Raw genomic sequence first — 15,000 nt, forward strand, 5'->3', positions numbered from 1 at the left:
TCAACCTATCAGAATGCTTGATTTGATCTATCCGTATTATAATTTAAAAGCAGAGGTAGCCAACACGGTGCCCGCGGGCACCTTGTCGCCCGCAGGGACCACGTGAGTCGCCCGCGAGACATGTTCTAAAAAAAAAAAATCGTCAAAAAAAAAATCAACCGACCATGTTCGCGTTAAAACTCTGCTCTATATCGCATGGAGCGGAGTTCCGCCTCCAACACGGGCACGCACAGCGCACAGACACGGCGCGCACACAGGTGAGCACACACACACACGGGCGCGCACATAGTGGACAGAGAGAGAGAGAGCGGCGAAAAATATGTTGCATGCTTTTCAATGTGACTTGCTGCTTTAAGCTATTACTATTTTAAGCTAACCACTATCAGTTTTAAAGCTTAACAGTTCATGTATGTGCGGGTCAAGACAAACAGGCTGCAGCCTGGAGCTCAATGAACAACGTTTCTGACTATATCGAGAGTCTCTGGGCGCAAGAGGAAATGCTGATTTTAAATGTTCACCGTACGCCGTCAATAGACTGCTTTGCGCATCTCGCCGATTCTTGGCATTTTGCCAAAAGCCGATCTTCATGAAATCTCCGTGAGGTCTTTCTGCTGTTGCGTCTTTCATCAGAAAACAGACCTCAGCTCATTAAACATGAATTGAGAGTCTGTATCAAATCTACAACCCCGTTTTAAAAAGATGTGTAGAGGAACGCGGCTCACTGAGCCACTGATACAACCTGATGCTCACACATTTGCACTCATTCTGTTTTGTTTTGCAAAAAAATGTTTATTGTTTTCCACAATAAGCTATTTAGTAGTAACTAAATATTAGTTATTTTTTGCACGGATATAACTTTATTTTCATTTTCCTAATAAAGTGATAAAACACGTTTTTCCTACGATCATTGTTGTGGAAATTGTTAATAATTATTGTGAGGAATAATTAACATTGATATGTGATCAGACAGTTCACATATAATATAATTAAAAAGGTGATCTTTGTTGTTCAGGAAGTTTGTATCAAACAAGTAGCCCTTCGGATTATTTTGTACCTCAAAGTAGCTCTCGTTTCCAAAAAGGTTGGTGACCCCTAATTTAAAGTAATGTTATTAGAACAATATAACAGGCACTGTGGAGCAACAGCAAGTTAACATACAGACATATATAGTTAAGTGTGGCTTCAGCCGCATGGGGTCATAGACCCCATGCTGCAAGCACACTTCATGTTCTCCTGCGGGCTTATTATTAGTTGGAATGCTGCAAGCATTCCAACTATTGTTCTTCAAATCTTTATTAAACTTTTTATTATTATTCTATTTCTTCCATCCGAATTTTGGACCTCTTCAACTCTTTCATATTTTCAGCTACAGAAAAAAGTTCAATTATAAAAATATTCAGTTACCTAAGGACACGATGGCTAAGACCTTTCATATTTCAGACTTTTCAAATCTTTGAAATATTAAGCTTTTTATGATTTTTTTTATAATGGGACCCAATGGGGAAATTTTCAAATCATCTTCAACTTCAAACGTTTACAGTTTCTTCATACGTTGAGCTTGAGACAATATTTAAAATTTCACATGTTGACAAAACCTTTAGCTATTAATCTACGCTTTTACATTTTTCATATTTTCTCAATTTTCAAAATTATTCAGCTTTTTATTAAAAAAAAATGAATGGTTTCCAATGAAGAACGTCTTCAAATCCGCTTTCAACTCTTCAACTTCAAAAGGGAAAGGCTCTGTCATGCCTTCAACTAGAGACACCATTCCACCTTTAAAATGTTGACAAAACGTTTAGCTGTTATTGTATTACTCATCTTTTTGATATCTCCTATAGTGTTTTAACTGTAGGCGTTTTCGTTTTATGTTTTTTCCGCACCTTTTCTGCCTTTCTCATTATTGTGTGTTGGGCAGCTCACAGCGGTGACGTCAGACTCCAGAGCGAGGGCACTTGGCGATACACATATTTTAAACTTGCTCTCTACTCCAAACCGTATACTCTTTGGACATAATTTATAGCTCAAAACGTTGGAAATCTTGTCTTCTGCCGTAAACTGCGGTCGATAGGAATCCAACAGATAAGACGTGTTGAGGTCCGACTGAATGGGAGAGCCGGTCCGTCCCCAGCAGCAGCCCTTTGGTCTGTGCATCTACAGGCAGCAGGCACGTAAGCGGCCGCACACGCGAACGGGTCGCGCACATGAACGGCCGTGCTCGCGCGTGAACGTGTTATTATGGTCGCGTGCACGTTCGTGTGTGTGTGCGCGCGCCTGTGTGCAGGTCACTTTGGTTATAGACGTCAGGATGAACAGCGTCACCTGTAGATCAGTGGTTAGCAACTCCGCCTTAGGAGCAAAGGGTCAGTGGTTCAAACCCCACCTATGACAGATTTTAATTTTTCAAAAAAACTTTTTTTTTTCTTCTGTTGGACTGGACACTGTGGCGGGCCGGGTCGTATGTTTGACACCCCTGATTTAGATGATGCAGTTTTCCTTTCAACTTTTCCAATTATACATTTAAACGACAAGAATTTTCAACAGTTCAATTAAATGACTTTGAACTGTAAAATTTTAGCAGGTATTTTGCCTTTTCTATATATTCAATAATGATTTGCTATTTATTTATATATTCATCTATTCCGCTATTTTCAGCTATATTAATATATTCAGCTATTTTTACATATATTCAGCTATTTTTTCATTTTCAAATATATTTAGCTATATTTAGCTAATTTAAGCTATATTCCACTATGTTCAGCTATATTCAGCTATTTCTTTCAAATATTTCAGCTATAAGCTTCAGCTTTTTGCATTCCAACGCATTTTCAGCAGGAAATGCTCTTTCTAGTTGTTATTCTTCTTATAGTCAAACCACTACTCCTCCCAGAGCGTTGCCAGCACATGCGTAAAAAATACATCGAAACGTGCGGTTTGCGCGGGAATCGTGAGCTATGACTTTTCTAAGAGATTCGCCCGGCCGTTTTCCCGAAAAATGCAAAAAACGTCAAAAACTGTCAAAAAAATTTCACAAAATGTTCGTAGAGGGTGGCGCACCAATTAACAGAGTGAGAAGAAGCGACAGAAACTGCTAAAAAAATAAAACGTATTTTGTCTTTACTCCCACAATGTTCACTCTTCATACACCATTGTTGGATAGAAACGTTGGAAATCTTGTCTTCTGTCGTAAACTGTGGTCGATAGGAATCCAACAGACTCAGACGTCTTGAAATCAGACTGAATGTGAGAGCAAGTCCACCTCACTCTGCCATCCGCCGCCATGTTAAATCTCCCTCCAAAGCCACGTCTCCCCTGAAGCTCGTACCTGATTTGTAAATCGCCCGTACAGACACATGTTTTATCGTACAGACTCGCCAGTCACAGTATCTGTTCATCAGGTCTTCCTAACGCTCAATATGCGATATCGAAGCAATAGTGGCTTTTAAAGTACCATTTTTTTAAATAGTTTGAAAGGAGTTCCACAGTATTTAGGTCTATTAAGCTCAGCGTAAGGAAGTCCCTTTGAAGTCATCACCATGGCAACCTTTGCTCTAGCGACCCACAGGTGTTCTCGTTAGGGCAGTTTAACAGACACACAGACACTTACACACGCACACACAACACAGATGACTTCTGTCTCTCTGTCTGTTTGTCTCACACACACATACACACACACACACAAACAAACACACACAAAGACGTTTACGTGTGTTTTATATTGTGTAGTTGTCAACACTGTGATCATTAATAAGGTCATATGATATTTCATATACGTTTGTGTGTGTTCAGGACGTTCAGTAGTTTATTTCCTTAAGTCCACAGTCCAGTCTGCCTCTAATCAGTCTGCTGGCGCTCACTTGGTCACCATGACGACGGCAGCACACAGGTGCTTCATATCAGCCAATCAGTTTAACACACAAACCAACTCAAGTGCTTTGGAGGAGAGACGGGCGTCAGAAACAAAAGCTATATATTGCGACGTCTTACGGCAGTAGTAGCCACACTTTCAAAATTTCTTGCGAAATTTTCTAGTTTATACATCCGTTTTCTTTTTTTTTGAACATGTACTGTTCAGCAGTAAGGGTCCCTGTGAGGGACCAACCACTCCTTCTTTCGTCCATGTTCAGTCTGTTGCTTACCTTCAAGGTGTATGTTAAAGACCAGCAATCAAATCACTTCATACAAAAGCAATAAGTGCTTTTCATATTTTCCAGTTCAGTTCAGTTTTTCTTCCTCAGTGAGAAAAGTCCAGTCTGTGTTGCACGAAACATCTTGTGATGTGAGGAAAGTTCTTCGCTTTGAGAGATTAAAGATCCAGAAGTGATGCTCTGCCATAGTGGATCAGACCACGGGGTCAGGAGATTTGCGCATGCGCGATTAACTTTCAAACTGGACGCGGAGCTTGCCGGTGTGTGAACGCTTTGTCGAAGCTTTTGACAAAGGTGCTTGTTGCTGCCCCGCTTGTTGAGAACAGAAGCTACAGAACAATAGATGCTTTTACATCAGGCTTAAATCGTCAACACGAAAGCGCACGCCCAAAATAAAAGCAGTATCGCTGTATTTCATTCATAGCGTGCATCTTATTTACTTATTTTTCATGTTTGATTGACCTCACGCGAGTAGGACTGGAAGAGCCGTAACGCCCAGGTCTGAACTACGTCTGGAGAGATTTAAAGCGATAAGCCCCAACCAATGCAAAAAAAAAAACCAACGCATGATCAAATAGTTAACGCTGTTAAAGGATTGCCAGATAATCTTGTGTTAACTTGCCCAGCCCTACTGTTAATGCATAGTGTAATACTATATTTTTAAAAACCACAGTAACTGATTACTTTATAATGTTGTATTATAATTATTCTGAGAAAGTGGAGAGTAGTGACCGATAATGTTAATGTTCCTACTTAGGCTAGTAGTACTGTCATCTGAGCAGAGGTAGATATGTTGAAAGTGTGTTTACCCGAGTTATCTTCTGCTGCTTCTCTTCCTCTACAGCCAGAAAGCTGGTGCAGTAAATAGGAACCACAACTTTCTGCAGTGCTGCCAACAAATCCTTCTGCTGCTTCCGCTGGCTGTGAAGACACATTTGAACACATGTTACAAAGAGGAATATATTGAAAGCTGTTAAACAATTCTTCTCAGTGAATCCATTTTTAATTCCCAATAAGCCTCTCTATAGTAGATGTGTTTTATTAACGGATCAAGACTGCAACTAATTACCATCATCATCATTAATTTGAGATGCACTGATTGATCGGCGGCGGGACAGTTTTCAGCTGCTCAGCCATGATCCGTGGCAGACCTGTCACATTTAAGTTTGTGTGCCGCATAATAGTTCAGGTCGGCATAAAGTAGCACAGACCCTCATGTCACAACTTTGCTGTCAATAATAGTTCTTAAAAGAAAATCAGAATCAGTATTCAAGAGCCAAAGTGCTCCCTCAAAATGTCAGTCCAAAACTGTGTTGTTCAGTTTACAGCTATTTCAAAATTAATTTATTTTGTAAAAAAAAAAATGTTTTCCCTGATTGATTGCTTGATGATTGACTGCTGCTGCCTGTCAAATATAGTAAATGCTTACATTAGATTCCAGCAGTTTCATTGTATGTTGTGTACATTTAATTTACATAATCCATTTAATGAAATCAAATAAAAAATGTGAATTAATCAGAAAAGCCCAAATACCCAAAACGTATGCTTGTTCAATGTTTGATATACACAGTAAGGGGTATTTAAGCTTAAATAATCATGATTATGTTAATAAAAGTCTTGTCAGGGCTATGTAACACTCCCGAGAAGTGAAAGAGTAAAGTGAGTATATTTTGCTTTATGTACCAGTGATGGAGAACGTCATTGGTTAAATAGATGAGATGTAGACGGAGCTCAAAATGCGCTCCATCAGCAGTGATGCGGTTGCGAAGATGTGATGTCATCAGTTCACAGTGCTGTGGAGTCTTGGCATTGTTGAACATCCAGTTCTTACCAGCCTGACAGGGAGACAAACACACAATTAAGATATCAATATAATTGGAAACATTATTTTAGGAATCTACGAACAGAAGAGTCATCTTTGTTTTGGCATGCTTACAGAGATGGCGTCTTTGGTGCAGGTGTCTATAATAGGCTGCAGCAGGTTGTCAAGCTCTGTGATGTCCAACTGAGTTTCTAGCAGCATTTTTTGGGTCTGTTGCTCCATAGCCAGAGCTATGGCTGCAGTCACTTGTTCCTTTATTGAGAAGGACAGGGAAAAAAGCATCAAAAATTCTATCAACCATTTTTCTTCAGCCTGCCTGTGCCTATTGTAAAGCACTTTGTTGATTGTATTCTTCTGTGTGTATTGTATGTAATATATACATTACAGTTGTATACATTCATGCTATTAAAGTTTTCATGCTGTTTTAAATAATTTAGTAATAATGACGTGACATACAAAGTAACACACAGTCCGTAGGTCAACCGTATTTTGAATTTCCAAGATTGTTACTCCCTTATTCCATAACTCAAAATAACAGTGAGTAAGATTGAGTGGCATCTAGAGGTGTGTTGCAGATTGCAACCAACTAAATATCCCTCCTCTTCCCCATCCCTTTCTAAGCCTGTCGGAGAACTACAGGGACCTTTAGGCAGAGATAGTTATTTTCAAATTTTAGTCAAACTAAAGGCTATTCTCATCAATACTCTGCTCTTCTACATGACAAAATAATTATTTTAAAAAAAATGTACAAATTAAAAATGTAAAAACTGTTTAATTTACACCAGAATTACAATTAAATTATATCTTAAATATAACTAAATAATGTTTATAGAGCAGCAAAAGTAATGTTTACAACAGCAAAGTCTATATAGATTTTAATATCTCACTGGAAACAAATTGTTAATAAAATAACATTTGAGTGGTGTTTATAAAGAATCACAGAAATCAGCCAGTATCAGTCATTCCTCCTGTTATTCTCGCAGCATCCGCTTGTGCTTCGAGTGTGTGTATTTGTGGCTATGTACGTGTGTAGTTAGAAGTCCGCCTGACAAAGAGAGCCAGGGAGATTGCGCTGCAGTTGTAATAAATTACACCACTCATTAAAATGAATGGGAAAAATAACACCAATGACATTGAGGCTTATCATTACGCTGATCTTTATAATTGAGCATTGAGACCCCTTTTAACACTGAGTTTCGATAACCATCCCTATCTTCAGTTTATGTAAAATCGCCAAAGTCACTCTAGAGCCAGTGTTCAGTTTTCTGCTCTGGCCTGCTGTAGAAACAAACAGTGGACTCCATGGAAGACAACCTGCTCCCTAATAAAAATGGAATATTCCAAGGGTCACAAAAAAAAAAAAACAATTCTTAACTAGAGGTAAATATACACATGTTAAAACATAGTTAAGGATATTGTTGTATGTGTGTGTGTGTGTGTGTGTGTGTGTGTGTGTGTGTGTGTGTGTAAAAAAAGTAAAAGCCCCCCCAAAATAAATTTGGGGGGGCTTTTACTTCGAAGACGAACAATTTTGGTCCGCCCTTGCGCTTCTGTAGCATTACCAGACTATTTGCCGACTTAAGCCCGACGTGAAAGCATGTATTGTTCTGTAGTTTCTGTCCTCAACGAGCACCGCGCGAGCAAGTCACCTCACAAAGCGGTCTGACTACCTGAAGCTCAGCGGACCCGGATTGAACATTAATCGCGCATGCGCAAAGCCGCCGCTGATACCTGTCATCTATCCTTTACATCTCCACCTCGTTCAACCAGACGTCAGTGCACTTGTTCAAGACAACACAGACTGGATTTTTCTCACTGAGGAAGAAAAACTGAACTGAAAACATGAAAAGTCCTTATTGCTTTTGTATAAAGTAAATCAATTGCTGGTTTTTAACATCTGTAAGCCAAGCAACAGACTGAACATGGACCAAAGAAAGAGTGGTTTGTCCCTCACAGGGACCCTTACTACTGAACAGTACTTGTTCAGAAAAAAAAGAAAACATATTTATAAACTATATATGTCTGTATGTTAATTTGCTGTTGCTCCAGAGTGCTGTTATATTGTTCTGATAACATTACTTTAAAATTAAAGCTGCAAGACATTAGTTTTTACTTTATAATTGAATTTGGCGCATAATGCGATTAATCGCAGAAAAATCATGCGATTAATCAGTTAATTTTTCTCAACTTTGACCCAGCCCTAATATAAATATATATAGATATAGATAGATACAGATATATATCTATATATATATATATATATAAATATATATAGATATAGATAGATACAGATATATATCTATATATATATATATATATATATATAAATATATATATATATATATAAATATAAATATATATATATATATATATAAATATAAATATATATATATATAAATATATATAAATATATAAATATAAATATATATATATATATAATTTTATTGTGTATATATCTGTCATCCCTGTTCTTATATTTTATTTTGTGTGTTTCGTTTGGTGTCTGTAAAGTGTTGGCCGCTACTCTGACAACAAATTTCCCATTGGGGATTAATAAAGTATATGTCTGGTTATATATTTATATTCCAGTTCCACCCATTAATAAATCCCCTTAAATGTTACACACTGTTCCTTCGACATACATGCTGTACCGGTACTTCAGTGAAAAAGAAAATTCACTGTAAATTGTAAAGAATTGCAGGCTGCAGGCTAATGCAATAACAAAATACCCCCCAAAAAAGGGGCATTGCTCTCGAGTAAAATTTTCTTCTTCTTTTTTTTTTTTAAAGGAAACTGACGATGTACACCGTGCCAGATTTATTATTTAATTTATTGCTCTATACCTGTCTGAGTGTGTGCAGATGCTGCTCTTGCTGCTGCAGATTCCATTGGCTCTGTTGGATGAGCTCATCCAGAGACGGCACTGCAGGCGGTGGAATCAGGGGTGGTGCCGTCATTGGCATTGATGGAGGAGGAACGTCAACCACGTCTTTGGTGCCTGGGTTGTACATTTCTGCAAAGAAACATGACAATTTGAAGTCTGGATGTTTGGTAAACCTCTGATTTTGATGTTGAGGCTGGGAGGGTTGATATACTCTGACATGACTAATGTGATGCAGATGCTCAGGAGAAAGATGCAGTCCATAAATCATATACATTTACATAAAAGTATACAAATCAAAGTTAAACTAACCGCAACAACCCCCATCCTGCTAAACACTCCTACAAAAAGGTGGGCATCCACTTGTATATCAACCCAGGGTTTCTCAAACAGACTGTAAGCACATTCACACAAAGGGGAGTAGTTTTCAGCATCTGACTAATGGACATGGACAAAGATGGACATGTATGCTGTCAGCAGAGCAGCCTATTTTAGGCCTCCACTACAAAGCAGGATTTGGTGTTAAGCATGGTAATTTCCAGGTTACCTCTGGGCAGTGGTGGAATGTAACGAAGTATTTTTACTTCTTTACTGTACTTAAGTACATTTTTACATATGTGTACTTTACTTAAGTAAAAATACTCGTGCATACTTTTTACTTTATTCTGTTACATTTTGCAGCTATTATCTGTACTTTTACTCCACTACATTTCTACAATATGTGTCGTTATTCATAACATTTTATGAAAACAGCCAAAATGTTGCCGACACAAAAATATGTATTGCGTTTAGCACCGTAACAGAAACACATGAGCCCACACACATAAAAGCACACACACCGCAGGATGGGCGAGGCTCTCCCAGAATACACCGCGGCCTAACAACACCGGTCCGCGAAGAAGGATCCGAGCTACGCTACAGTTAGCCGCATATTTGCTCCGGGCTCGCCGGTCTGTGTGACCATCTCTGACTTATTTCAACCATGTCTCCAACAAATTACGTTTCCCCAGAACTAAAACGCATCTTCAATTACGTTGACTAGAAAAGTATTTTCTCCCTGATTACGTCGGGATTACAAATACGTTGATTATATGCCTGTGTTGTACTGCAGTGAGTTTGCTGCACCAGATGGCGTTTATTACCCACTTTGGGCAGCGTTCACAAACAACCCGACTTAGACCCGGTGAGACGCGGGCCGTTACCAGCCCAGACCCGGCGGGACGCGGGCCGTTACCGGCACCACACCGCCCTTTTTCTTTCCTCGGCAGAGTTTAGAAATTCAAACATGCTTAAATTCAGCGAGAAAGCAAGAAAACAATCACACAAACACATGATTATAAATGCATTTGTAATAAACAATTAAACTAAACTAACTATGTGTATAAGCAATGCATATGCATATAATCAACGTATTTGTGATACGTCACAGATGTAATCAAAGATGTCCCTGACTTTTTAAAAAATATATATATATATATATATATATATATATATATATATATATATATATATATAAATAATTCGGTTGCTTATAATTATTACTCGGAGTGACTTCTGTAGAGGCATAAGTATTACCAGGAGCTATATCTGCATTCGTTTTCAAAATGGTACAGCCCATTGCGTGAGTACTTTTACTTTTAATACTTGAAGTAAATTTAAAAGTAAGTACTTTTTACTTTTACTTAAGTAGGATTGTTGATGTAGTACTTTTACTTTCATTTTCCTGGGTATTTGTACTTTTACTTAAATACTAAACTTCAGTACTTCCTCCACCGCTGCCTCTGGGTATTCAGTCCTTTGACTTCTTACCAGGATAGATCACCATGATTACTTATGCTGAACACCTAACCTGCTTTGGAGCGTTGGTGTTTGAGAAAAGAGATCAACTTATATAAAAGCCTACTGACCAATGAAAATGTGGTTTATTGATTGTTAGTTAGTCTACATATACAGAGAAGTAAAAGTTAGAATCCAAAAGCAACAGTTCAAAACAGACCTGTAAAAAAGACAGCTGGCAATAAATTACTGACTGTGTACGTTAATAGATTTATAACCTTACTAAGGCTGCAACTAACGATTATTTTAATAATCGATTAATCAGTCGATTATTTTTTTGATTAATCGATTAAAAAATAATCATTTTAAAGCATTAATTTGCAACCAAAAATAAAAATATACAAATCAGAAAACTTAACAGGATTTGTCAGAACTTGTTCTCTACACTCACAGACATGCACATTCACACACATATACACACACACTCACAGACACACACATGCACAGACAGACAGACACACACACACACACACACACATTCAAAGAGATGCACACTCACAGACATACTCACAGACGTACACACTCAGAACTCAGAGAACAAGAGATGAGAATTCCAGAAATAACCACTCAATATATCAACAGCTAACTTACGGACCGCACTTTACCGAAACAAAGGTTGTTCATTAGATATCGAACTACAAATCCCAGCAACACTTCCTCTGGATAAAGCCACATTAAATCGGACTATTGAACGCAGGTCTGCGTTCTGCACCTCGGAGGAGATATTTACACGTTGCTTCTCTTGAAGCATCTGTGGTATTTCAAAACAAAGACGTTATCTAACCCAACAGCGCGGCTCAAACAAGGGGATGCAGTGCTGGGGGATGCTCTGCTGCACTCCGCTCCACTCAACTGTTTTGTTCAATACTCAAAACATCTCTGCGACTTATTGAGTCGCGTAATAATCGCGCGACACAACCAATTGATAATAATACCAACTTTTTTAATAATCGATTTTATCGATTCGTTGTGGCAGCCCTAAACCTGACCACTTCATCTACAGCCCAATAGATCTGACAACAATAAGTTCATGTTTTGTGTATGTATTCTATTGGTGTGTGAATATTTCTGCCCCATTCTGACAGCTGCAACACCAGAGGTGTATAAAATGGAAGCAGATAGCATACAAATTTCTAGATAAGTATATTTATTGTGTGTTTCGGCTTCTTGAGTCGTGTGTTCCAGTGTGACATGTCGGAGTCGTGTTTTACAGTTACAGATTGTATGTAAAGTTACTTCACTGTGGTTATCCCGCTTTGTATTATGTTTTTCCAATTTTTTTATTTGGCCCCAAATCTGTTCTACACCACAGGGATTGCAGATTAAAAAATAAAAACATATCTAAGCATACAATACAGGCATGTAATTATTAGATCCTTATCTAATAATTACATGTGTAAGATTTTGGAACTGTTCATTTACCCATTCACAGTATGTGATTTCTAATCAGCCATCCTTTCTGCAATTGTCTTTTTAAACTTAATTACGCCTTCAACTTTAAGTATTTGTCTGAGGTCATAGTTTTCTCTAAATTTGTCAAATGTGCAGCTTATGGCAGACACTTGTGAATTAGTCCAATGCTGCAAACAGTGGTTGATTCACTGAGTTGTAACCACTTAGCGAGACGTCTGTTGATAAAGTTAGTTAAACCAGACCTGACTGCCTCAAAATGGAGGACGAGACACAATATGATCAGCACTAGAATTGCAAAGGGGCGGAAATTTTCCGGTAAATTCCCGGAAAGTTTCCACAGGAATTTTGGCTCGGGAATTTTGAAAAAAAGAAATGTGCCTAAGTTTTTTGCAAAAGCATATAACAGGGAACTTAAATGTAGTTGAGAACAAAACTATGTACGCCTAGCTCAGCTGGACCCTGAATGCAGCTGGTTGGGAACATTGTTTGCCGGAAACATAAACGTAAACATAAAACATTCTGTTGTTTTTGAACGTTTTTGTCATCAGTGTTGTGTCTAAATGTTTCAGCCCTATGCCTGGCAAGTGTGAGAACGCCGAGTTGCGTAGAGGCTACGAACGGTATTGCAAACACATAGATTTCAATTACAGCTCGCAATATATTGAAAAAAATAACTGAACTAGCTCATTTTTTGGAGCTGTGAACTTAGTTCAAAATTTTGAATTATGGACTATGAACTGAACTAGTTCAGGGACAAAGTGAACTTTCCCAACACTGTTTGTCATTAGCATATTGATCACTTCGTAAACTGAAGCCATGTTCATTTTAATGCCAAGTTTATTTGTATACAGTAGACTTTTTATAGCACTGAGAGTAGGACGTATGTATGTCCACACAAAAGTACACCATTACCTTGATTATTCGCGGCTTTCGGAATGTCAAAAAAGTCATTTTTAAAAGTTGCATTATAAATGTTTGCATGCATGTCTGCTTATGACAAGGTAAATACAGTTAAATTACCCCAAAATGTCCAGTTAATTCCCGTTAATTCCTGTGGAAAGTTTCCAACTTTGAATATTCCCGGAATTTTGCAACCCTAATCAGCACCATCAACAAGATATAGATTTATCTTCCATTTACTTCAAAACAATAGAAAAACATACTCATAAGAAAAATGGAACTGACAACAAACAAGAAGCTTTCCAACTGGAATATGAATTTGTCACTATTCCTTGACCCCCGGACTAAATCTGGTTTTCCAATAAATACCTTCAGATTTATACTCCTCCCCATCATGGGTAGAAGGATCTAAGTGAAGAAAAGCACATGGTAATACAGTAATGCATTTAAGTGGTATTTGATGACTGACAGAAGAACTCCATGCAACACTGTGCTATTATCTAAATCATACAAGAACCAAAAAAATACTATTGGTGCAGTAAGAAGCTTTGACTTTCTCTATTTCAGCAACTAGTGGCAATAATAGTCTGAGTCAGAACTATGAGTAAGTACATAATACTACAGTTAAATAACTTTGCTGATAATTATAGAACAGCATGGTGTAGCCATTGTGTGATCAACTTAAATGTAACAGTTGTACAGTTTCTAAGTACTGGCAGAACTAGTACAGTATATTGCATATTTGGATTTAGCCACTAAAAGCAATGTTAAATATGTATTAAATAATCTCATTGACAATGTGGTTTTGGTTACATCGCAAAAACATATTTGTGCAAATTCTGCTTTTATAGTAGACTGTCCTTTTATCTACGTACGCTGCTGGTGCTCCATTGCAAGCTTGCACTTGTAGTAGCTGAAGTATTCTCCCCCAAATAGGAAGGAGAACTTTGGGTTGTCCTTCTGTTTCTCCATTGTCATCTTTTCAAACTCTGGCCCGTTCCGAGCGACAAACTGGGCCAGCTTGTCAATGACATTCCTTAGTTCTTGATCTGCACCAGAAAAAAGGAAGAGGTAACAAATACAGTCAGATCTGATGATCTGTTGTAAAGTAGTGACAAACAAACAAACCAAAAAGTCAGTAAGAGAAGACCATATCTTGTGCTTTTTTGACGTGTTTTATACCAATCTGAATAAAAGAAGAATCCCAGCTACTGCACAAATAAAAGGTACTCTGTCTTTGACCAATTGGAAGCTTAGTTGAACTATCTTCTGGGTTTTCAAAAATTGGTACTTCAGCAATAAGGTCCGAGCGGCAGTACTGTATCGTTCAATAATAATGTACTGATCAAGGGTGTTGTTAGGCCCACTAGCAGCCCCTCCCCCTCCCCTTGAGTCACTCTCAACTAATCAGAATGCTTGATTTGATCTACCAGTATTATAATTGGTTATTAATCTTTCAGAAAAACTGAGGAGGCACAAACCATTTTTGGGAAATTTGAGTTTAACATCTGACCAACAGATGAACAGTTCATCTGATCAACAGATGAACAGTTCATCTGAGTGTGTGCTTGTGATAGTTAACACCCACATACCTCCGAAATATGCACTTATTTGGACAAGCATCAAACGGTCTTAATTAGACACGAGTTTCCATTGACAGTGAGATATTCGCGGAGTAAGGTTAGCCTAAGGAGAGGGCACCCTAATCCACAAATAGTCTGCACTATAACTCCTTGTGTTTTAGTAAGATAGATAGATAGATAGATAGATAGATAGATAGATAGATAGATACTTTAAGGATGCGTGCTCAACGTGCCACACAGCACTACACATTAGAAAATGAAAAGCAACAAGGACATCGCAAACTTGAATGATAAATACGTTTTTTTTAAAAAGGTATTAGTTGTGTAAGTTAGCTAACGTTAATTTAAACACAACACTTTAAAATAACTAAGTTACCGTTAGCGGTGTGAACGCTTAGCTTAGCTGTTGCGCTACAA

General features: G+C 38.0%; 1 protein-coding gene across 3 annotated transcripts in view; it reads right to left on the minus strand.

Moving 5' to 3' along the window:
• cherp (calcium homeostasis endoplasmic reticulum protein) overlaps nt 1-15,000 on the minus strand; it is a 52,700-nt gene that overhangs the window by 37,275 nt on the left and 425 nt on the right. For 2 of the 3 annotated variants that reach the window (XM_068593247.1, XM_068593245.1), the window contains exons 2-7: nt 13,876-14,049; nt 13,370-13,408; nt 8,814-8,983; nt 6,085-6,222; nt 5,832-5,983; nt 4,958-5,069 (exon numbers count right to left, since the gene is read on the minus strand). In XM_068593247.1, the coding sequence (XP_068449348.1) occupies nt 4,958-5,069; nt 5,832-5,983; nt 6,085-6,222; nt 8,814-8,983; nt 13,370-13,408; nt 13,876-14,049 (785 nt within the window). The remainder of the gene's footprint in view (nt 1-4,957; nt 5,070-5,831; nt 5,984-6,084; nt 6,223-8,813; nt 8,984-13,369; nt 13,409-13,875; nt 14,050-15,000) is intronic. The other variant, XM_068593246.1, reaches the window with a different exon arrangement.

The sequence above is a fragment of the Clinocottus analis genome, unplaced genomic scaffold, assembly GCF_023055335.1.
Source record: "Clinocottus analis isolate CAN_PGR_092001 unplaced genomic scaffold, fCliAna1.0.p SCAF_29, whole genome shotgun sequence".
NCBI classification, from domain to species: Eukaryota; Metazoa; Chordata; class Actinopteri; order Perciformes; family Cottidae; genus Clinocottus; species Clinocottus analis.